Source organism: Haematobia irritans, chromosome 1 (assembly GCF_050003625.1).
Source record: "Haematobia irritans isolate KBUSLIRL chromosome 1, ASM5000362v1, whole genome shotgun sequence".
Lineage (NCBI taxonomy): Eukaryota > Metazoa > Arthropoda > Insecta > Diptera > Muscidae > Haematobia > Haematobia irritans.
This window is the reverse complement of record NC_134397.1, coordinates 1,094,597-1,119,058: the sequence shown is the minus strand read 5'-3', so window position 1 is coordinate 1,119,058 and position 24,462 is coordinate 1,094,597. Positions and strand designations below refer to the sequence as shown.

The following is a 24,462-nucleotide window of genomic DNA, read 5'->3' as shown; positions in this document are numbered from 1 at the left end:
TTCTACCTGAGGTGAAACATTATATGTTTTAACAATACAAACAACATTTTGTTTGGACCAATCCTAAAAATATATATGCTTGAAGCAAAATGTGTTTGGGGCATATGTTACAGAAGCGATTTTTTTGAGGGTGTACGGTACCAATGTCTCTGATACTCTGAATTTCACAAATCAAGCTCAGTTGCAAGTTCTCCAACCCTTTTGCGCAAGGTGTAGTACTAAAACTTATTACATATGATGGTGTATGGTGAAGAATAGCCTTACCCACAGTACGAACTCTATAATAGACGTCATAGTTTCAAATGTACATTACTCTGGTACGTACGTAAATACGTATTCGTTCTACCAATAAAGAAAATTAAAGTCGAATATAAATCAATACTCTCGACAATTTTATTGTGTTGAACGCTTGTATGTTTGGTTAGTTGCACGTCTTCCTGCAAACACAATATTCTGACAAATTGGCCCATGTACATGTGTACTTCCGACATTTTCAATACTCTTCCCAAAGTCACATACATAGTATATGGGCTTGGACATATGGACGACTTGGTTATCGAAAGAGGTGCAGTGAAGTTTGCATGTGAGCTTCACATGGGGATCATAAATTTACTGTAGGCCAGACATAAATGCATTCGTTTAGATGGGCGCCCACAAAAGTCCATAAATTCACACACAATTTGACAGTTTCGGCACCTCCGGCCTAATCATTTTGATACTTTACGGGTACTTATCAATTGCATATGAATTATTTTCATAGGCAATTCTGGCGAACGATTGTAATTTTTAGCCAAATGATTGAGGAAACGTAAATAAGAATAATCGCCGAAGAGGCAATAGGATGGGCTAGTTGGGTTTGCTACATGGATGGATGTCTGTGTTGACACTTGGCTTAGTTGTTTCCTGGTTTGATTTGTTTTCTATTTTCTTTTTCTTCTATCCGATGGGTTGCGCATGCCCATGGGCAAAATACATTAACGCAACAATGCCTTTAAGTTTCCGAGAGTACCTAACAAAAGTCGATTAGTTAGTCTGTTCACCATTGATGTATGTGCCAATAATTGGTTGTTGCCATCAACATGCATAACAAATTGGAAAGAATGACTCACTAAGACTAATGTGTTATTGTTTTGTGCTAGGTAAGGTCATAGGTAATAGGAATACAAGCAATTCGTAAATGAGAAGTTTTCAAAGAAGCTATAAGGAGAAAGAAGCATTGGAGAGTGAGTGTCCTATAACAATATTCAATATTGCAGCAATTAGGAATATTTTTCATAGCAATCGAAAAAATTGAATGTTGGGCTTCAACTTCCAAGTGCCGAGTATATATAAAGCGAAAAGTCATTCTTTATTAAGATTCTCTTCTTTTCCAGGTTTGTTCAAGAGAACAGAAGAACCTCAACTCAACAGATATGACTTAATTCTGCGAAATCTATTTCTATTTGGTGAATGAAGAGAAGATTAATGAAGGATAATAACAGTGTACAAGATGAACTAAGCTACAGTCAAACTTAATTATCCAAGTCAATTTATGTTGACTGTACTGACAAATTCTAATTGTTCGCATTCCCACTCTCTAATGTATGAGAGTTTATTTTACTGAAAATTATTTAAATTTCATTAAGTTATTATATCTTAAAAACATAGCAATAGTGATGACCTTTTTATTAAATGTTGTCATAGATTTCTATCGATGATAAACGTTTAGATCGATGCAAATATTTTAATTGGCAGCCAGTTTCATCATTTCCACTTCAGTACCAGAGTTCAAAAGAATATACTCCGCAGTCATGGGGGCATTTAAGGTAACCCATTCCCTCTTTAGACCGGCATCATCACGGGCAGATTGTATGGCTTGTTGCAAAGCAAAGGTAACATTTACTGACATACAAATTGATGGTTCACCAGTAGCTGTAAAATAAATTAATTTGTGGTGTTAATACAGAAATATGATTGGGGAATCCTACTGACCTTTCGATCCCATGAAACCTCCAGCATTGGGGCTTCGTGCTAGTAGTTCTATGCGAAAATCTATGGGAATATCTTTAGCACCGGGTGGTTTGTAGTTCCATGTGCGATTTGTGAGTAGCTGACCGGTTGACTTATCCGCAACGCATTGCTCACTTGTCCAATAACCCAATCCCATAATGTATGCGCCCTCTACTTGGCCAATATCGACATTGGGATTTAAACTTTCTCCTGCATCTTGCAAAATGTCAACACGCTTCACCATGTAGTTGCCAGTCAACATATCCACTTCGACTTCTGCAAGACTCAAACCGCACACAACATACGGATCCATATCGCCCATCTGACAGTTATCACTGGCAATAAGATTGACATTACTCATGTGAGCCTTGTTTACCAGATCCAGCCAAGAAGGATCCTTCAACTGTTCTTTGAAGGGAGCTAGTTTGGCCAACAATGTATTGCAACACTTGCGAACAGCCTGAAAAGAGGAGAAGATTTATTAATCACCAATAGGAAATATGAGTTAGTACAATCCCAATGAACTCTAAACCCTTTTTATGCTCTGATCTCACTTCGACACAAGCAGCTCTATTTTTTATAATATCATGTACTTACAAAACAAACGACTTCACTTCCCACGGATCCGCCAGTAACCATGGCATTGGCCCCATTGATGGTGTTACTTCCCTCGACTCTTATCATTTCCATAGGAATTCCGAGAATATGTGAGGCCACTTGAGCTACCTTTGTATTCAATCCTTGGCCCATTTCTATACCGCCATGAGTGATGACAACAGTACCATCACCATGATATATGGCCACAGTGGCTGGGATTTGTCCAAAATATCCCACATGATATTCCATGATAGTTAGACCAAGACCTCTCTTTATCCACCGATTCTGTTTGTTGAATTCCACTATAGCTTGCCTTCTTTCCCGATATTCTGTGGATTCTACGAAATGGGGCAGCATTTCTGAAATTTTGTGATCAGCTATCACATTGACCATTCTAAAGTCCAAAGGGTCCATATTCAGTTCGAAGGCAATGTGCTCCATGATATTTTCAATCAATGCTATGCCTTCAACTGATCCCGGAGCCCTACAGGCTATATTCGATGGTGTATCTGTAGTCACCATATACCCATCCAAGGTAAAATTGTCCGAAGTAAACTGATAGCAATTCTTCGACAACAGGACCGTGTGGCCCATAGGGGATTCGTTAACACAATAGCCAGCATCCTCGTAGAAGGATGATATTAATTTTACAATTTTTCCAGATTTACGAGCATAGAAATCATAGTCAATATGGCATGGCCATCTTTTACCCAAAGACTCCATCATCGATTCCAGTGATTGGACGAAACGAACTGGTCGATTAAGTTTGTATGCAGCTAGAGCTGCTGCTCCCGCAACATAATTGGGTCGTGATCCTTTGCCACCATAACCGCCACCCACTCGATGTGTGATAACCTGAACTTCATTGCTGCGCAAGCAAAGTAATTTTGCCACAGTGTCTTGGACTAAATCCATGAATTGAGTCGATGAATATAATTTCAAGCCACCCTCAACGGGTAATGCCACCGTAGTATGAGGCTCCATAAAATAATGATATTGTAGACCCATATCCATGGCTCCCTTTCCAGTTACATCGAATTGATCTGGGCTTATCTGCAGTGCTTGCTTTGAAGTACCTGCCTCGGATGCAAGGGATTTAATTTTATGAGTTATTCTACTGCTAGGTCCTTCATTCAGGACATCTTCCATGGTTGTGTAAATCTTGGATGCGCCTCCTTCGTATGTCAGCTCTATTAAATTAACAGCTTTGTTGGCAATAGCATTTGACTCGGCCACTACAATACCAACCGGTTGACCATGGTATTTGACTTCGCCATCTAAGAATAACTGTTCTTCCTCCACAAAGAAAAATCCATCTCGAATGGCTATACGATTTTCAGCGGGTAGATCCTTGGCTGTAAAAACGGCCACAACTCCTGGCATTTGTAAGGCTTTCTCTGTATTTATATGGGTAATCTTAGCTCCAATTTTTTTGGCCGTAAAGAAAGCGGCCCATAGCTGTTGGCTTTGTGGGCTCAGATCGTTCGAGTAAACTGCTTCACCAGAGCATTGGAGAAGACCCTCATGTTTGTCGGTGGCTTTCTTTAAGGGGAGACAGTTTCCGTGAACTTCGAATGTTTGTTTGGCTGTGGAAACTGGCCTCTTCAGAATCTGAGATCCCGAAGAGAACTCTTTAGCAACTCTGTCAGAAGGTGCATTGGCCAAAAGGAATTTATAAAACAAACCATGGGCTAATTTAATACGATATTCTGGAGATGGTTCTGGCAAAACTTCTTCGGCTGTGATTTCCTTTTGCATTGCATTGAAAGCGCTTCGAACATTCTCTGTGGTAAATAGGGTCTTATTTAAGAGACGCTCCTCTAGATTTGTGGCTCTTGCGAAACCAGAACTTAAACCACCATAAGTGATGCGTGCTGATTTAACAATGTAATCGGGTTTTTGCACATGCAGCAGGAAGGCAGCATTTACATGGGCATGGGCATTTTGAGCTCTGGGCATAATCTGAAAACATCGAGAACAAATAAAATATAGAGGTAAAAAAGTTTATTCACAAAATGTGACCCAATTATATTAACGTATATTCAAATATTAATTGAAATAGCTTATATTTTGTACAACCAAAAGAGATATCATCAATGAGTAATATCTCTCAAATATACAGTGACCAGCGAATTACTATTGCCACCATAGGCACCACGACTTTTGTTGCTCAACAAACAACAAATAGATTAGTGAAAATAAAAAAAATCAATTTTTTGCCTGCATGGTTTAATTGAATATGTTTCCTTATGAATTCTAGATAAGTTATCAAACATATGTGAAAATATGTGATTCGAACTATAATGAATCACACATACAGAGTTTTTGTCTAAAAATTGTCGAAATTGGTACAAATTTTGCAAACGGCCGTTAGATAAAGCTATCTTCTTTTCATAGCAAAATTTGGCGAAATTCGGTCGCGAAGGAATATGGTCAAATATTATTTGCACATTTTTGGAATGTATAAAATCAGACATTTTCAGGCCAAATTTGTAAAAATCCTAGTATTGAGATTGCCTTGTAATTTTGGTAAATGTTTTACAGTAAAATATTGAATAGTAAATATTTTTCCCTGGGCAGAATTTTCTCCTTAAATAATTGACATTACGGCGAAACCGAATATTACGAAAACTTTCCTTATTTAACAGGAAATGCTTATTCAACAGGCTAATGACAAATGATACACGGTCTGTGAAAGTATTGATAATTTTTCTCGTACTTACCTTATACGATTCATAGAGGTACTCATTGCTATCGTAGGGCCTTAGGATAAATGATTTGATTATCTTCTTGCTCATTGGCATTTTGAGATATTCCGCAACAGACATTGTTTGTTCCTTGCCTGCAACAATTTGCACTACAACGTGAACATCTAAGGCTTCAAAAACTACATAAATATCTGATGGGAAATCAGGATATTGGTGTTTAATGGACATATTTCCAGCCAAAGTGCCCATCTGATATGGACAAAATAGAAACAAAAAATAGTCTTTAGTTTTACACAATTTATGGAAAATATTACGACTTACATTTCGGACTGGAACATTGGCTATTAAATCAAAATGATTCCAAACTTTGGCACAATATTCAAAACCTTCCAACTTAGAAGCTTCCTTGAGAGCAACCATAGCATCGGTGAGGCTTAGATTAGCTCCCAAAACCAAAGTGTCCTTTGATAGTTTATACTCGTGTAGCTCTCTAATTGAATGTAAATCAATGAATTTGTCTATCTGGTCAGAGCGTCTAAAAACTCCATGGGCTGTATTACCAGAGACCAACATATAATTGTCATCCTTAAATGTTGATAACACCGAGAGTAATTCCTCAAGAGACTGGGGCCAATACCACTGGTCTCCATTATCACAAGTCAGGAATGTCAATTTGGCCTTGCATGACCCACTACAGTTGAGACCAGTTTTTGGACACGTAGACTTGGATAAGTCCTCAATATCACGGCATTCTTCAGGTACTTCGATATTACTATCGACGGCAAATGATTTCATGGCATCCAAGATTGGCCGGTAACCAGTACAGCGGCATATATTGCCACCGAATGCATTTTCCACTTCTTCCATGGTTACCTTACCTTTGCGTTCCTGCAGCAGTCCATACATGTTCATAACAAAACCAGGAGAGCAATAGCCACACTGGGTACCATTCATCTTTGCCAAGCGTTTTTGTATAGGATGATAGCCATCACGTTTGTTGCCAATGCCTTCACATGTTGTTATGTCCCAATCCATGCAAGAGTTGAGTAGCGTTAGACACTGAAATGAAATGCGAGTCAATCAAATTTGCCATTCCTCTGGACAAACGGAAATTCCCATTGATATTTCTTACTGAATTGACTGCTCGAGTTTGGATTTCACCAGTAACGGGATTTTTGCTAGTAACCACGCAGACACATACTCCGCATCCACCTTCCTGGCACATGAATTTGGTGGCCGATAATCCAGCATAGTCTCGTATGAACGAATTCAGGGTCAAATCGGCGGGTAAACTAGCCAAGTTTACTACTCAAAATAAGAGAATGCCAATAATCTTCATTAGTATTAAATAGCAAACTGCAGTCAAGTCATAGTAGACTAAGTCCAAAATGAGAAATTTAAACAAACGCATAGGGTGTTTTACTTCAAAGAATATGCCGCTGTGTACAATTCAAACAAATAAAACCATCTTTGGATTTGCTTGTCAATGAATCGGATGACTGATTTATGACCACATTAAAAATGTTGCCCAAGAAGTTTCCTTATATAGTAAATTTAATATAAAGTTTACTTATGTTTTCTATGGAGTAAAGGGAGTAGTCTGTGCGTTTGCGATAGTTATTTCCCAGTGACATAGCCACTATAAAATTAATGTGCCAACATGATCCAACACCTCCACTCTACTTACCACTGTATGGCTTTCCGTTTATAGAAAACTTGCTTGTCATTTGGTTTGTCTTTACTGTTTGACACCTCTGATAGATAAAGAATTGCAATAATGATTGTTATATAACACTGTTCCTTAAAGGCGGACAGTAACTCTTTAAATGTTCCTCTGCCCGTAAACTCTGGTCGATGTATGAAGTAAAGAAATTTTAAATTTTCGTTTTCTGCCTATGTTATCATTTAAATAGTTAACGGTGTCGAATACTTCCGAGATAATTTTGTGATTCCATGTGGTGCTCTCAGAGATAGGCGACTGATTAATATTGGTGCAGGCAAGAAACAATTGTTCTCCACGAATATCGGTCTAGATAAGAGCGACCTTACAGGCGATATGAATTTGTATGATCACAACTGTTTTCAACCAGCTTAAATTGTTTTGCAAATATAAACCATGTTTTAAATCCAAATTTTCAATTAGAATTTGAATATGTTTGAATCAATGAGACAGATTTGGCGGCGGACTGAATTTTTGAATTTTAATAAAAATTCATTTACTTTAAGAGTGGGAAATATCTTCAAGCAAGAACTGGTCATATTTATGCACACAAAAAAATCCTGATTCAATCACGGAATTTATTGATCCAATTAATTTTTTAATTGAAATGTCTTCAATCACAGAAGTGATAGTATCAATTAAAAAATTAAATTAATTGATACTATTAATTTGTGTGATTGATTTTTGTTTCAATTAAAAAAATTGTTGAATCAATTAAATTTTTAATTGAATATTTTTTAAAACTCAATTAAGATCTTAATTGGAAAAATTTTTAGAGAAATTTTTTTCTGTGTAGTAATCATATTATTCATATTGGGTAAGCACATGTATTTCCTTAGCATCGCCAGTAATCAATATCTTATTACTCGCAGCATTACCAGTGTGTTTGAAAATAATGGGTTACCGCTAACAATAAGTATCGGTTACCTCTGGCCGATATGATACATAGCATTCAGATTCGAATACAGCCGCGATCCTCCTTATTCGTTTTATTTTAATTTTTTACTAAATATTTTGGACGAATCCTTCCGAAGCCTAATTTTTACATTAATTTATTGTGATTTAATATTTTTGGTCAAATTCACCTTACGACAATGTGTAGGAATCGTTAATGGTAGCAAAAAGTAATGCCAAATTGTATAGATTGCGACAAAATAATGACTAAATGATTCTTATTATTATCCATTTAATACATTCGGCGCTGGAAATCAAGCATAGGTTTTTGGAAACGCGTTGTGAGTTAAACACATTCTTTCAAAAACAACTCTATTATATGTTTCTCTTTCATTCTAGGAGAAAAAGAATTGCGGAAACTGCAAGTGTTACCAGAGTTTTTACTTCGTTGGGATTCTGTACTGCCTAACATAATCGATACTTCTAATATTGCAACCATCACTACAAAAGTAGCAGTTTTACGTCTTTTTTGGATAATTAATACTTTTTTATTAAAGCTTATGCTAAAATAGGGTAACTTCCAAAGGAACGGAACACTCTATTTTCAAACTACAGTGACAGCTTTTAGAAATGGTCATCCACGGTAGCCTACATTGTATTCATATTTTGGAGGTGTCCATTTATAAGAGTTTAATTTCAATGTGATAGTACATCTCACAAAAGTTTTATAGTTTCGAGTGTTCATGTTTGAGAGGGAAAATGTTTAAAAATTCAATATCCAGAAATAATTTGTAACACAGTTTAAGTAGCTTATACGATATCGATTTGGAAATTTTAAACATAAAAAAATTGTATCAAATTTTTGGTAATAATTTCAGTACCATGCGTTATAGATTTTCTTTATCAGTGTACGAACTTATTAAATCCAGCCGCAGATCTATTTTAATCTTAAAGTTTATTATTTGGTGAAATCATATCATATAAATATTAGAGACTATTGCATGAAATATTCAATCACGATTATGCTACACATTTATGTTACATGATCCCCCATTAACATTAAATTTGTCACATCTGGCATGACTGTATGACAAGCCCCTTTCGTTATTTTCTATGAAGTGGAATGTCAAATAATAATAATGAATTTGATTAATATTCACTTTGCGCGAAATTACAGATATTATTGCACGACTACATTAACAATGTCATGATGGGTGGGAGCTAGAGTGAGTGAGAGAGATGGAGAAGCAGAGAGCAAATTGATTTTACGCGAATGAAGTTTAATTGAAGAGAATAGCGCAGTTATTCATTCTTTTATTCTCAAAAGATTTTTAGTTTCCAGAAAACATTTGCATCTTTCCCATTGAAAGTGTTTTTCGACATGCTTACACGAATAATTAAGTTTTGCTAAATTCATTTGAAAGGTGCTAAGTCATGACAAACATCCTCAAAGCGCACACACTAAATTCCAATTGATTAATGTGTTATTTTATCTTTGTTTTTATTAAACCAATATTATATACTGTAGGCAGCAAAATGGGTCTACAAGTAATAAATAAATAAAAAAATAAATATAATAGGAAGCATTTTATATTCTGATGAATTTTAAATCACACAGCACGCACAGAAAAAAATGTTTGGACATGGTTGCCGCAACCATTTAATGCTTATCTAGAGTAGGTAATTGTCGCAAAAACCATGTATTTTGGCTTGTAAAAATAATTTTCGAGCGGAGAAAAATATATGTTGGCAATAAATGGCTCGCAAATGCCGCAAACATGTTCTATTATTTATATGATAGAATTTGAGACCATTACATGGTCGGGAAGATCATGTACCTGACCATTAAATTTTTTTACTCTTTTGCAGAGAGAAAAGTATTTTTATAGGATACGTATAGACATGTCTAGAACCATTACATGGCCATAAAGACCATGTACATTGTTTTCGCGACCATTTAATTTTTTTGCAGCGAAAAGAATTTTATAAAAAGATTGAGCAGGTAGGTACACACGATTTTCATTTTGCGCGTCAGTCGTGTGTTGATTCTTGAAATGGACGGAGAATACGGAATTACTGTGTTTTGTGTTAATTTATTTATTCAGAAGTTGCACGTGGTTTTATGTGAACACAAAAAAGGAAAGAGTAATTGAAAAAATGTACCAGTTTTTTGTTCTGCATTTTGATATATGGTATAATTTATTTTTATTTGCAGTTACATGATGTCTGCGTTGGTACATTTGATGGGCACGAAGTAATTATGGAATGATTACTTATTGTTGAAATTGAAACAAAATAGAGTATGTAAAAATTTGCGATGTTGCTTGCACGACATTGTAAATACAAATAAACAATGAATTAGTTTACAAATAAATAAAAACAAATAAATAAAGTTAATTTTGTGTTTTCTTTTCTGACGTACTTTTTTCAACGACGAAAAAGTTTTTTTCATAAAGATCAAATCATTTTAGTTTGTGACCATGTTTTAACTGGAAGAAAAATATTTTTGACGAATACTATAACATCTTATATGAGGACAATTTTATTTTTTTAAAAACCATGTTCACTGAGCCAACATGTTTGCAGGTGAAAATGTTACATGGTCACAAATAGCTCCTATCATATTATTGTGCTCTTCGATGATTGATTGTGATAATCATGTTTCTTCTCTGCGTTCTTTGAAAATTATTTATCATCGAAGGCTTTTACCACAAACTTCAATTTCAAAAAATAAATGATATACTTATTTTTCTGTGTGTATAACTTACTCTAACTCAAAATATCCAATACAAAGCGGAGCTTCGCTTGTCTAAAGTTTCGTTCCGGAGAAAAGTAACACCATGTTCTTTAAATTCAATTTGCGGATGCAAGTTTTACATAAAAAATAAAATGCCGATCATATGATCGTGTTTATTATGCCCAAACGAAAACTTAATAAAACGGAATAGCTCAGTACTCGGTAGTTGGATTGGATACGTAGATGTCTTTCTTTTCTCTTCTTTTAAGAATTGTCGTTCGCGTAGCCATTACCAGGTAAATTTAAATCAAAATGTTTTCGTGAATATAATTTACTAACATAAGTCATGATGAAAAGAAGTACTCACTTAAAAACTTTGAGACGTGTTCTTGATAAAACAAATTTTTTTTATTAAAAACTGATATATTTAATAATAAATAAATCAAAATTTTGTTTTTTTGGTGATTTTTTCAACCAAAGTCATTGCTGATAAGTTCGATAAAGTTAATTGTGTGGCTTCAATAAGTGGTTGCCTATTGCAGGTTTAGGTCGGTAATAAGGAATATTCTTCTCATAGTCATGATCCACCTACAGGAATTTCGAAGGCCATTGAACTGGTTTCATGAAAGTTTGTCGATATTCGCAGTAAAACTTCCCTCACTCTCTATCTTTTTATACCCACCACCATAGGATGGGGGTATATTAACTTTGTCATTCCGTTTGTAACACATCGAAATATTGCTCTAAGACCCCATAAAGTATATATATTCTGGGTCGTGGTGAAATTCTGAGTCGATCTGAGCATGTCCGTCCGTCCGTCCGTCCGTCTGTTGAAATCACGCTAACTTCCGAACGAAACAAGCTATCGACTTGAAACTTGGCACAAGTAGTTGTTATTGATGTAGGTCGGATGGTATTGCAAATGGGCCATATCGGTCCACTTTTACGTATAGCCCCCATATAAACGGACCCCAAAATTTGGCTTGCGAGGCCTCTAAGAGAAGCAAATTTCATCCGATCCGGCTGAAATTTGGTACATGGTGTTAGTATATGGTCTCTAACAACCATGCAAAAATTGGTCCACATCGGTCCATAATTATATATAGCCCCCATATAAACCGATCCCCCGATTTGGCTTGCGAGGCCCCTAAGAGAAGCAAATTTCATCCGATCCGGCTGAAATTTGGTACATGGTGTCAGTATATGGTCTCTAACAACCATGCAAAAATTGGTCCACATCGGTCCATAATTATATATAGCCCCCATATAAACCGATCACCAGATTTGACCTCCGGAACCTCTTGGAAGACCAAAATTCATCTGATTCAGTTGAAATTTGGTACGTGGTGTTAATATATGGCCTCAAACTCTCATGCAAAAATTGGTCGATATCGGTCCATAATTATATATAGGCCCCATATAAACCGATCCCAAGATTTGACCTCCAGAGCCCCTTGGAAGAGCAAAATTCTTCCCATTCGGTTGAAATTTGGTACGTGATGTTAGTATATGGTATCCAACAACCATGCAGGAATAAGAAGTTTTAAGATACCACAACCCAAGTAATTCGATTGTGGATGACAGTCTTTCGTAGAAGTTTCTACGCAATCCATGGTGGTGGGTACATAAGATTCGGCCTGGCCGAACTTGCGGCCGTATATACTTGTTCTCTCTCACCTAATAGCGACAAAACAAAACAACGGCCAAGCATTTGTGAATAATGTACATTTGTTCAGTAAATTGTTTATTATCACACAAAATTGTTTATTTAATATTGGTGAACTGTATTGCATGCATGTATGTATGTGAGTGTATGTGTATAAGTGAGCTAGACAACCCAACCACCCCATAGTTCTATGACTAAAGATTACATGATACTAACAAAAACAATGGTAACAATATAAACTATTCCAAAGAATAGGACGCCACATCATTGCCTGCATTCAAGACTATGGTCTCAGGCGTTGTGGGGGCACCTAATCGTACCCATTCTTTCTTCAAACCTGCATCATTGCGGGCAGATTGTATTGCATGTTGAATGGCAAATACAGCACTAATAGCCAGACAACAAGGTGGCTCTCCTGTGGCCTTGGAACGCATAAAACCAGCAGGGTTTGCCGAACCTTGAAGTAATTCAATTCGAAAATCAATGGGAATATCTTTGGCCCCTGGTGGTTTATACGTCCAAGTGCGATTTGTCATTAACTGGCCATTTTGGCGGTCATAGACCAATTGTTCTGTTAACCAGTAGCCCAAGCACATGACAAAAGCTCCTTCTATTTGGCCAATGTCGACATAGGGACTCAAACTTTCACCTGTGTCCTCTAAGATATCGACTCGTTTTATGAGATGATTTCCGGTCAAGATATCCACTTCCACTTCGGTGAGAGCCAAGCCATAAATGTTGTAATTTTTCATATCGCCTGCCTTGTAGTAGTCACTGGCAATCATGTTAATCGATTTGGTCCAAGCTGCTTGTACGACTTCCGTCCAAGATGCACCGGTTTTTAGGGAATCCTTTACCGGTTTCAGGCGCTTATTGAGGGTTTCACATGCCTTTCTGACAGCAAAGCACAAACTCTCACTACCCACAGCCCCTCCAGTCACCATAGAATTCGCCCCATTTATGGTATCACTGGACTCTATTTTGATTAACTGCAACGGGATACCCAAGACATATGCGGCCACTTGAGCTATTTTCGTATTCATACCTGCAAAACGAGAGATTAGCAACTGTCTACTTATGTTTCTAATGAGATATCAAATACCTTGACCCATTTCTATGCCTCCGTGACTGATAACCACCGTACCATCAACATGATAGATGGATACGGTAGCTGGATATTGACCAAAGTAGAATATCGGGTAATCCATGATGGCAATACCTAGACCCTTTTTTAACCAACGATTTTTCGAATTGAAATCATCAATTTCCTGTCTTCTCTTACGATACTCTGTGGATGCCATGAAACGGGGTAGTAACTCCTTTAATTTGTGACCATCCTGTATATTCACCATACGAGCATCAGCTGGATCTATACCAGCTTCAAAGGCAATATGCTCCAAAATATTCTCAATCATGGCAATACCTGAAAAAGAAAACCATTTCAATTAGCATTCAACTCAGATAGGAGTTGAATGTCACATACCTTCAACGGATCCTGGAGCACGGCACCATGTGGAACTAGTGGCATCTGTGACCACTGCATTTCCATCCAATTTGTGATTGTTAGCTGTGAAGGCGTAACAGTTCTTTGCGCAAGCGGTAGAGTGCCCATCAACAGGGTTTTCATTGAGAGAGCAACCACCATCTTCGTAGAATGTGTTACGCAAACCCACTATTTTGCCATTGGCCTTAACATGGAACTCGTAATCGGAACGGCATCCCCAGCGTTTACCATTACAATTCATCATTGATTCTATGGTTTGGACAAAACGAGCCGGACGATTTAGTTTATAGGCTGCAAGTGAGGCTGCGCAGGCCACGGGGTTTCCTCTGCTGATCTTGCTGCCATAACCACCTCCAAGACGTCTAACCTTCAACTGAACATCGGCTGCTTTCATTTGCAGCATTTTCGATATAACAGATTGCGTATGGTCCATCCATTGTGTGGTGGCCCACACTTGTAAGCCCTGCTCGAAGGGTACGGCCACGCAAGTTTGAGGTTCCATTGTGAAGTGGTATTGCAGGCCCATATCCAAGATACCTTTACCGGAGAAATCAGCTGCTGCACTTAATTCTATTTCCTTCAAATCAGATGGTGTTATGCTGTGGACTCGATCCATGCGATTGTTGGCAAATACATCGGGTAGAGTAGGCATTATCAGCTCTGCTCCATTTGAATAAATTACCTTTACTTTGGAAGCTGCCCGATTTGCAATATCACTGCTAAGGGCAACAATCATTCCCAAAGGCTGGTCATAATATCGAACAGTTTTGGAGGCAAACAATTCTTCAACTTCGTAGCCAAATGATGGATCGACGAATGTATTTGATCCAGGAATGTCTTTGGCTGAGTAAAATGCAATAACGCCAGGTACACTGAGAGCCTCAGAGGGATCAATGCGTTCAATGGTAGCTCCTACTTTGGTTGCATTGACAAATGCGCAGTGGACAGCATTCTGCGGAGTAAGAGTGTCATTCATATAAGTGGCCTCTCCGGAACATTGAATTAAACCTGAAACAAGGCAAAGCAAGCAATGTCTTATAGAATTTATGAAAAACATTCGTTGTGATTAAAATAATTAATCCCTAATATTGAGCAACGAGTGGTAACAAAGCTTGTATAATTTAGTGTAGCTAGAAAATTACCTTCTAATTTTTCGATAGGTTGAGTTACTGGGTAGAATTTCTTCTGAGTATCGAATGTTTGAATGCCAGATGAGAGCTCCCTCTTAAGAATAGGACCTCCACTCTTGTATTCCGGCTTAATTTTATCCGAGGGTGCACATTCTAGGAGAAACTTGAGCATAAGACCACATGCCAATTTGCGACGGTAATCGGGTGAAGGATCGGGCAGAACTTCATTTGGCTGCAGTACGGTAGGTAGTTGAGAGAAAATTTTCCCTACTACTTCTTTGTCGTAGAAACATTTGCCATTTAGTAGATCTTCGAGAGCTGATGCATGGACGAAATCAGGTCTAATTCCACCAAAACATAACCGTGAGCTAGCTACATTGCCCGTTGCAGATTCAACCTCCAACAAAAATGCAGCATTTACATAGGCATGGGCATTTTGTGCACGAGGCATAATCTGAAGATATAATAAAAATTGGTATACATTTTATTTTGATAAAATACGACTTGTATGTGAAGTCTTACCTTATATGATTTGAAAATAAATTTATCTTTGGGATATGATGGTAGTTCAAAGGCAAGAATAACAGCCTTTGGAGTTGCGTCTTTCAGATACTCTGCCATAGACATGGTTTGTTGCTTGTCTGCACTGAAACCTACAACCACCTGAGCATTCAAAGCTTCCAGAGTTAGGAATACATCCGAAGGAAATTCTTCATAATGTTTTTTGATGGAAATATTGCCAGCAAGCGTTCCACTCTATTAAATAGAAAAATCAAATAACGCGTTTAGTCGACAATCAATTTCTGGATCCATCCTACAATCTTTGTGTTTATCATTTTAAAACTTCCCATTAAAAAAAAATCTATCCCGTAAGTTAGCATACAAGGAAATTGACTCTTAGTGAATATATCTCGATGTTGCATTTGTAAATGAATAAATTACAATTTTCTCGTTAACCTTGGAACCATTCCTAACATAGGTGTTGTGTAACATACAATCATTCACTCTCACTTTTTTGTGTGATTTCCATTCCTGTTGCTGGAATTCATTAAGTTTGAAGCTTCTACTCAAACTATAAATCATCACGTCAAAGCTGAATACTTGTTCCAATGCCTCCATTGAGTATACTTACATTTCTTACTGGTACATTGGCTATCAGATCAAAATGATTCCAGAGTTGTTGACAGTACTCGAAACCTGCCTGCTTTGCTGCATTGGCAAAAATATCCATAGCTTCGGTAAGACTGAGATTGGCGCCCAACGTTAACTTATCCTTGGACAATTCGTATTTCTTCAGTGGGCCTATAGCATTGATGCCAATAAAGTGTTTTACGTTCTCAGATCGGCGGTAGACACCATGAGCTGTGTTGCCAGCAACAAGCATATATTCATCGTTGGCATCCATCTTCGATAGAATATCAAATAGTTCGGTGAGATCTTTTGGCCAATACCATGCACTGCCATCGTCATAGCTAAGAGATTGTAAAGGTTTGTGGCATAAGCCAGCACATGGTTGGCCACTTTTGGGACATGTTTTTTTGGTTAGATCCTCAATGTCCAGGCACTCTTGCGGAACCTCAATGTTGCTATCGGTGGCAAACGATTTCATGGCATCCAAAATTGGTCTGTAACCAGTACAGCGGCAGATATTGCCTCCAAATGAGTTTTCCACTTCCTCCATTGTAATTTTCGCATCTTTTGCTTCCATTAAGCTGTACATGTTCATAACAAAGCCGGGGGAGCAAAATCCACATTGAGTGCCATTCATTTTGGCCAAGCGAGTTTGAATTGGATGATAGCCATCACGTTTATTGCCTATTCCCTCGCAGGTGGTAATTTCCAAATCGGTACAAGCGTTTAGTAATGTTAGACACTGCAAAAAAGAAATAGAAACGAAGAAAATGAAATAAGGTTACACAAATCTGAAAATGTCTTGAGTAGAAAATAATACAAATGTAAGATGCAAAAGGAAAACAAGTATATACGGCCGTAAGTTCGGCCAGACCGAAGCTTATGTACCCTCCACCATGGATTGCGTAACATAGAAATATCTACTGAAGACTGTCATCCGATGGCCGATTAAATACGTATATAATTAAGTTTGACAAAATTTTCTATAGAAATAAAATTTTGACAAAATTTTCTATAGAAATAAAATTTTGACAAAATTATCTATAGAAATAAAATTTTTCTAGATTATTTTTGCTCGAGTGGCCAGCATGATTATGAACCGATATGGACTAATTTTTGTGTGATTGGGGATCGGCTATATATAACTATAGACCGATATGGACCAATTTTGGCATGGTTATTAGCGGCCATATATTAACACCACGTTGCAAATTTCTTCCGGATCGGATGAATTTTGCTCGTCCAAGCGGCTCCGGAGTTCAAATCTGGGGATCGGTTTATATAGGGGCTATATATAATTATGGACTGATATGGACCAATTTTTGAATGGCTCTAGAGACTATATACTAATACCATGTGCCAAATTTCAGCCGGATCGGATGAAATTTGCTTCTCTTAGAAGATCCGCAAACCAAATATGGGAATCGGTTTATATGGGGGCTATATATAATTATGGACCGATATGGACCAATTTTTGCATGGTTGTTAGAAACCATATACTAACACCACGTACCGAATTTCAACCGGATCGGATGAATTTTGCTCCTCTAAGAGGTTCCGGAGTTCAAATCTGGGGATCGGTTTATATGGGGGCTATATAAAATTATGGACCGATATGGACCAATTTTTGCATGTTTGTTAGAGACCATACACTAATACCATGTACCAAATTTCAGCCGTATCGGATGAAATTTGCTTCTCTTTGAGGCTCCGCAAGCCAAATCTGGGGATCGGTTTATATGGGGGCTATATATAATTACAGACCGATCTGGACCAATTTTTGCATGGTTGTTAGAGACCATATACTAACACCACGTACCAAATTTCAGCCGGATCGGATAAAATTTGCTTCTCTTAGAGCAATCGCAAGCCAAATTTGGGGGTCCGTTTATATGGGGGCTATACGTAAAAGTGGACCGATATGGCCCATTTGCAATACCATCCGACCTACATCAATAACAACTACTTATGCCAAGTTTCAAGTCGATAGCTTGTTTCGTTCGGACGTTAGCGTGATTTCAACAGACGAACGGACGGACATGCTCAGATCGACTCAGAATTTCACCACGACCCAGAATATATAAACTTTATGGGGGTCTTAGAGCAATATTTCGATGTGTTACAAACGGAATGACAAAGTTAATATACCCCCATCCTATGGTGGAGGGTATAAAAAATCAGAAATTTGTGTAAAATTCCTTTGTTCTACTTCCAATAACGAAGAAATTCTACAAAAATGTTGTACAAGATTCAGATTCAGTATTTAGGATGTGACTCAGACTTAGGATAACGATATAATGAGCATTAAATCAATAGATGCACACAAAAAATTTACTCATTCAATCACGAAATTAAGTAATCCAATTGAGTTTTTAATTGAATCACAGTTTTAATTTATTTGATTAAACATTTAATTAATTTGATTTGAAAATTTCAATTATTTTATTGATTCGGTTAAAAATGTAATTGATGTTGTGGGCAAAATCAATTAATTTTTAAAATTTAATTGATTTCGATTGGAAAACTCAATCAGTTTTTTAATTGATTCAATCTGTTGAACAATTATTTGAGTTTTGCAATCAACATCGATTATATTTTTTAATAAATTGTTAATCGCAACATTAACTGTTTAATAAAAAACCACGAAAATGTTCACTCATTTTCCTATCAATTAATTTTTAATAAAAAAGTGAAAATTTTTCAATCATTGACCTAATTGACTTAGTGTTTCAAGTTTGATTAAAAATAAATTGTATCAGTAAATTTTTTAATTGAAAAGGTTTTCAGCTTCAATTAACTTTTTAATTGGAAATATTTTGGTTTGATAGTTTTTTTGTGTGGTAGTAATTTGGAATCAATAACTTTTATAATGGAATATAATTTCAAATTCATTTAAAATATTATTTGGAAAAATTTGTGATATTATTTTGTATATATCCCTCCCCATATCTACTCGGTTAAAAATCTTGGTCCAGAATACCAAGTTGTATTGTTAATATTTTCTTAATTCACTTATTGTACCTATTGCTATTTGGGCCACTGTATTTCGATCAACTTGATAAACGTTAATATTTTTTTGTAATAATGAATTGCAAAAACAGTTTCTCATTTTTCTGAACTCATATTGCTCTATCACACAAATCATTTGACGGTAGTTTGAAGCCGTCTAGGGGTAATTAGTTAACAATACTATAATTGAATAATTTTTGCTAAACTTTTATATGTCGTCATTATTTGTAGTTGCATCTGCATTGTTTTGTTTCTAATATATATAGTTAGTCCACTACGACAAATTCCACGACTTTGTAGAGAGTTTGAAATGATATTAGTCTCTAATAAAAAAAGACAATAATACAATTGAAAAGTATGTATTGATGTGTACAAAATTATACATCGTTTTTTTTTTTTGCTTATACCTAATGATTTTGAAATCACAATGAAGTTTATTTCCAATTGTTGGTTATGAGGCACTCTTTCTTTGTTTTTAGGCTTAAACGTATTGTACTTTTGCAGCTGCAACATTTAACATTATATTTTGTACCATGGGGTTTATAATACTAATCATAAAAGTTTTGATTACATATTTTTGGTGAGATATATTAGCTTTAATATGCGTGAAAATGTGTCTACCAGATATGTTCGCCCGCATTTCCGCAATTTCGGGAAAATCGGATATAGAGACGAAAATGAATATATCGGTGTATAGTGGGTATAGTTTCGCAAATGACAGAGTATATAAAAAAAGTGCACCGGAATCAATCAGAATCAATACACGTTTAAACTTAAATTGTTATTTTCACATATATCCAAGGATGTCAATTAGAATATTCCAAATGCCTTGCAAAATATTTAACAATTAAGGAAATTCGTAATAATTGAGAACTAATTTGGCAGATATAAATACGCTTACTTACCGAATTCACGGCCCATGTTTTCATTTGTCCCGTTGCCGGATGTTTTCCTTTTACGGAGACCACACAAGCTCCGCAACCTCCTTCCAAGCACATGAATTTGGTCGCTGTCAATTGGGCATGATCCCTAATAAAGGCATTCAGAGTTATATCAGGAGCCAGCGTCGATAGGTTCACTAGAATATTATCCATTGATGATTGATACTTGACTACATCCACATATACAATATCTTTTACCTGTGTATGGAACTCCATTTATTTTGAATGTCGTTGTACTCATCCTCGTCGATAAATCGTTTCTTTATAGCCACCAAATACTTTTATCCCCCACCTGAAACTAAAGGAAGATTTTTGTTGCTGGATATATTGCAGGCAAAATCTCTTCGTTGATTTTAATCACGGAAATGCCACCGGCTTTCTGGCTTAGGACTGGTTCGCCCCACGTTTGCACAAAAACTGAATGACTGTTGCCTCTCTATTGAGTCGAACAGTTACAAGTTCATGAAGCTAAAATGACATTAATGCTGAAAATAAATAAACAAAACCACATTATGGCATACTTGAATTTTGCAGTGGCAGATTGATAAATTAAAATCGAATATAGAAAATAATTGAAGATCGTTATTGTGAAGTTTTGGTCAGTGGCGTGCAATTATCACTGTTTTTGCAAGATGCCCCACTCACTTAGTATTGGACATTGATAGACTGACAAAATTTGAAATGTTCATTGGGGTGTCCTGAATAAGGAAATATTTAAATTTTTTGTATTAGCAGAAATATATAGGAATTTTAGCTTAAAAAAATCGCACATATCATACAGTTAACTTTTATTCGTTTTAGAAAATTGCCTAAATTTATTAGGTGTAAAGATCCTTTGTTATTGAAAATGTGAAGTTTTTATAACTATTATAGGGATCAGATCACATATGGTGGCTGAAAACTACATGCAAGTGTCATAAAGGTACAAAAATATGGTTGACCCATATTAACAACTTTTATTTAAAACTAGAAACCATAAACAGTCAAACTTAGTTTAACTCTCAGAAAAAATATTTCGTCATGCTTGCTTGGTTTTGCAATATTCAGGTATTCATAAAAGTTGTTGAATTTTTGGTATATTTTATAAAAAAAAATGTTCGAGAACTGAAAAATTAAATGTGCCCCATCCTAATGAATAATCAATGGAAACAAACAATAAAGATAGCTAAATATGCTCTTGTGACAGGTGGTTAATATACACATTATTATTAAAAATATATTATAAAAAGTAATAAATCACTACAAAGTGTACGAGGGTTGCTACATATTTGGTAACTTTAAGAAAAAGTAAAGTATTGCTCAAATCGATTGATTGCCGTATAATACATCGTTAATGAAATATAATGAAAAAAAAATTAATTTTTAAAAAATGTAAAAATTGTTATTATGAAAAAAAAAAATGGTATTATCATAAATATTTTCGAAGATGAATATTTTTAGCTGTTGTTGCAGTTTTGTCAGCATGTTATAGCTATGTAGTTATTTTTTTTTTTTTTTACAAAAAGCCAATAAATATATACACACAATTTTAATTTGAAGAAAAAAATTTAAAGCATGCAAATTACTGTACTGCTGTTTGAATTTTATATTAATGTAAAACTGGAGTCCCCTTTTTTATTTCTAAAAACCTTACTTTTTTCGCCACTTTTCAAGAGCTGTTTTAATATTCTATTGGCGATGTCATATAATTCTGGCTTCACCAAAGCATTTTGTGGTCACCACCAATCTTTGCAATTCAACATTTAGCTTTAGGAGTTTTTTATTCACGAAAACAAATCATATAAAATACTGAGCAAACAAATATGGGAAGGTGTGTACTTTTGTAAAACAAAGCATTGTGATACTATTCTAAGTGATCGTTAACAAAAAATAAATAGAAAATAACATCGGTGGAAATTAATATTGATTGAAACATATATAATATATATAAAATTTTATTTTATATATTTTGCGCCAAAAATGTATGTCATACATTTTAGTCAATTTTTTCTTCTATGAGAGGGTCGTGAACTACAGTTAAACAGTACGAAAGAGCATTATATTTTCTTGGTTTTAACAACGGGCTGAAGAAATCTCAAAACAGGGAGTATACTTTAGTTAAATTTTCGCACGACGTAGTTCATTCTTGCTATAATACAGTTTACTTTTTTCTGTGTACAGCGCTAAAACGAATGTTGGATCCCATTGCAATATGCTGTCGACTAAATCCCATGCTGCAGACACAGATTTATAGTGATGCTTCGTTTGTATGTAAACTCTTTTAATCTTATGTGGATATCGAAACAAGCGACTTATTAAAAATATTTTTCGAGCGTTTATGGATCAAGTAGAATAAGGAAATTGGTTAATTAAGTTATTAAAAAGAAAATTCCAGATACAAATCCAAACATGTCTGATTTTCTATACTCCAGTTCGAGCTAGTATTTATTATTAGATGTTCATTGTAGATCTAACTGGAGGAGAGGACTCAATTTCTTACGCCACAAATTCAAAAGGATAAACCACACAGAAAAAAATTTCCTTAGTTAAAATAACGCTAAATTTAACTTATTTTTATTGGAAAAATTTATTTACTAGTAGTTAAATTTTATTATTTTTTTCGAAATTTTCTACAATTTTCTTAATGAAATCTTACTTTTTTTAAGTATGTCTTAACAATTTTATGAAGTAAACTACCCACGTTTACTTCATAAAATTCATAAAGTTAAATGACCGTACACATACGAGTAAGTTCAATATGAACTAAAGCAAACGAAGATTTTCGTACGATTCCTAAAAATAGTAAGAATGAACTACTGTATGGTTAAAATGGTGATGATTTGGCGCCAATGATTTTCTTCTTTACTTTTAGTTCATTTTTTCTTCTATGATGGATGATGTAATTTCGTGAACTGTAGTTAAAAAGTACAACAGGACATTAAATTTTCCTGGTTTTAACAACGCTTTGTGGAAATCTCAAAATGTGGAATAAAATTTAGTTCAATTTTCGCGCGAGGTAGTTTATTCTTCACTTTTTTTCGGTTCATGCAAAAATTATCCCATTACAATAATATCGGATAATTCTTCTTTGTTTCTTGTCTTTTGAGTCATCACCTCTAGCCAGATTTAACATATACGTAAGTCCAACTTTAAGCCTGGGCTGAAAAATGTACAGTTAGATTTGTATCTGGCATTTTCTTATTAATTAATGATGTTTCCAAATTTCCTTTGACGAAAAGAGCTCGAAAAATATTTACAATATAAACTATTTTATGTTTACATTCTTTCCTTCCTCGAAATTAATACAGTATAAAATGTAAACCTATTTTCAATATTTATGATATCAATTTTCGAAAATCTCTTTTCTTCTTTTCTTCACTACGAAAAATTGTCTTCATGTCATAACATGGTAGACGCTGATCACTCCAAGAAATAACTTCCACTCGACAGAAGCCCAAAATGAAAAAATTTTGTATACTCTTAAACAAGGGCCTTTAATATCCATACGTCCACAATACAAGTGAATTGTATTTGAAATCGGGTAATAGTCTATGTGACCGATTACCACAAAAACATTGAAGTACATGTTAGTGAACATGTGGAAATTTAAAGGCCATCTTAATCACTGCATTCCTCATTTGCGACCATTAAATGGATAACAGATCGAACGGGCAAGCAACTCAAGAAGCGAATCTGTGTCGAGCCATGTATATAACTAATATGTCTAGAAATTCTCTGTTCCCCATTATTGCAAACGGTCTGGCATCACTGGCATTTCTAAGTGGAAATAATTGGAAATATTTTATCTAATCAAATAAATTAACCGGTCGATTATTATCATTCATTGATACCATTCACACAGTCATCATTAGCTCACAGTTCTGATATTTGAATTCTGTAGAGATAATCAAATCAAATTGAAACACTAATATTTGTTTTCTATTTTCTATGTTCGTATTTACGTACGCTTTTGTATTCCATTCATTCATGTAAATTACCTCATAACAATGCACGTGCGTTAACAAGAACTCAACTAAAAACGAAATCGATTAAAAGCGAAATTAAAATAAAAACAACTGCCCCAACGTCTATTGTAGGGGAAATGACACTGTCGACTGAAAAGCCAAAGTTATGGGAAATTTGCCAAAACACATGTCGAGCCAATGTATGTCGGTGTTGTTTTTGTAAAAAGACGACGATCGAAGAGAATCGGGAGACTTTCTGCTCGAAACTACAAAACAAACTGACCACATTCCGATTAGTTTTTAAAAAAGTTGTTGTGGTCACACTTAGTTGTTAGAAGAGAACCAAAAAAGAAAGAAAGAAAAAAACACCAAACACACAGTAGCACTGTACAGTAGATAGGGTCACGAAAAAAAGTTGATGCGGTCACCCCCCAATTTTGTAGCATATTCGAAGACAATTTCAGAACACCAAAACTTTTTTTCCGTGCACCC

General features: G+C 35.6%; 2 protein-coding genes and 2 long non-coding RNA genes across 4 annotated transcripts in view; 2 read left to right on the top strand and 2 right to left on the bottom strand.

Annotated features, from left to right (window-relative positions):
- Positions 1 to 1,625: 1,625 nt before the first annotated feature.
- Positions 1,626 to 7,335, bottom strand: LOC142219935 (uncharacterized). The gene is made up of 7 exons (XM_075288711.1): positions 6,982 to 7,335; positions 6,427 to 6,599; positions 5,616 to 6,353; positions 5,310 to 5,543; positions 2,587 to 4,548; positions 1,972 to 2,449; positions 1,626 to 1,911 (listed from the first exon to the last, which is right to left on the bottom strand). The coding sequence occupies exons 1-7, from the start codon at positions 7,019 to 7,021 to the stop codon at positions 1,724 to 1,726; spliced, it is 3,813 nt and encodes a 1,270-aa protein (XP_075144826.1). The 5' UTR covers positions 7,022 to 7,335; the 3' UTR covers positions 1,626 to 1,723.
- Positions 7,336 to 9,764: 2,429 nt separating this feature from the next.
- Positions 9,765 to 10,305, top strand: LOC142219936 (uncharacterized). Its single transcript, XR_012717825.1, has 2 exons — positions 9,765 to 10,067; positions 10,124 to 10,305. It is a non-coding gene; the product is annotated as an uncharacterized LOC142219936 (long non-coding RNA).
- Positions 10,306 to 10,875: 570 nt separating this feature from the next.
- The window catches only part of LOC142237004 (uncharacterized), a 46,145-nt gene continuing 32,558 nt past the window's right edge, over positions 10,876 to 24,462 (top strand). The window contains exon 1 of the long non-coding RNA XR_012722299.1: positions 10,876 to 10,941. This is a non-coding gene — a long non-coding RNA (uncharacterized LOC142237004). The remainder of the gene's footprint in view (positions 10,942 to 24,462) is intronic.
- Positions 12,356 to 24,158, bottom strand: LOC142219934 (uncharacterized). The gene is made up of 9 exons (XM_075288710.1): positions 24,004 to 24,158; positions 20,225 to 20,511; positions 19,991 to 20,163; positions 16,078 to 16,818; positions 15,468 to 15,701; positions 14,958 to 15,399; positions 13,795 to 14,823; positions 13,414 to 13,734; positions 12,356 to 13,356 (listed from the first exon to the last, which is right to left on the bottom strand). Exons 2-9 carry the CDS (start codon positions 20,265 to 20,267, stop codon positions 12,551 to 12,553), a joined length of 3,789 nt encoding a protein of 1,262 aa, XP_075144825.1. The 5' UTR covers positions 20,268 to 20,511; positions 24,004 to 24,158; the 3' UTR covers positions 12,356 to 12,550.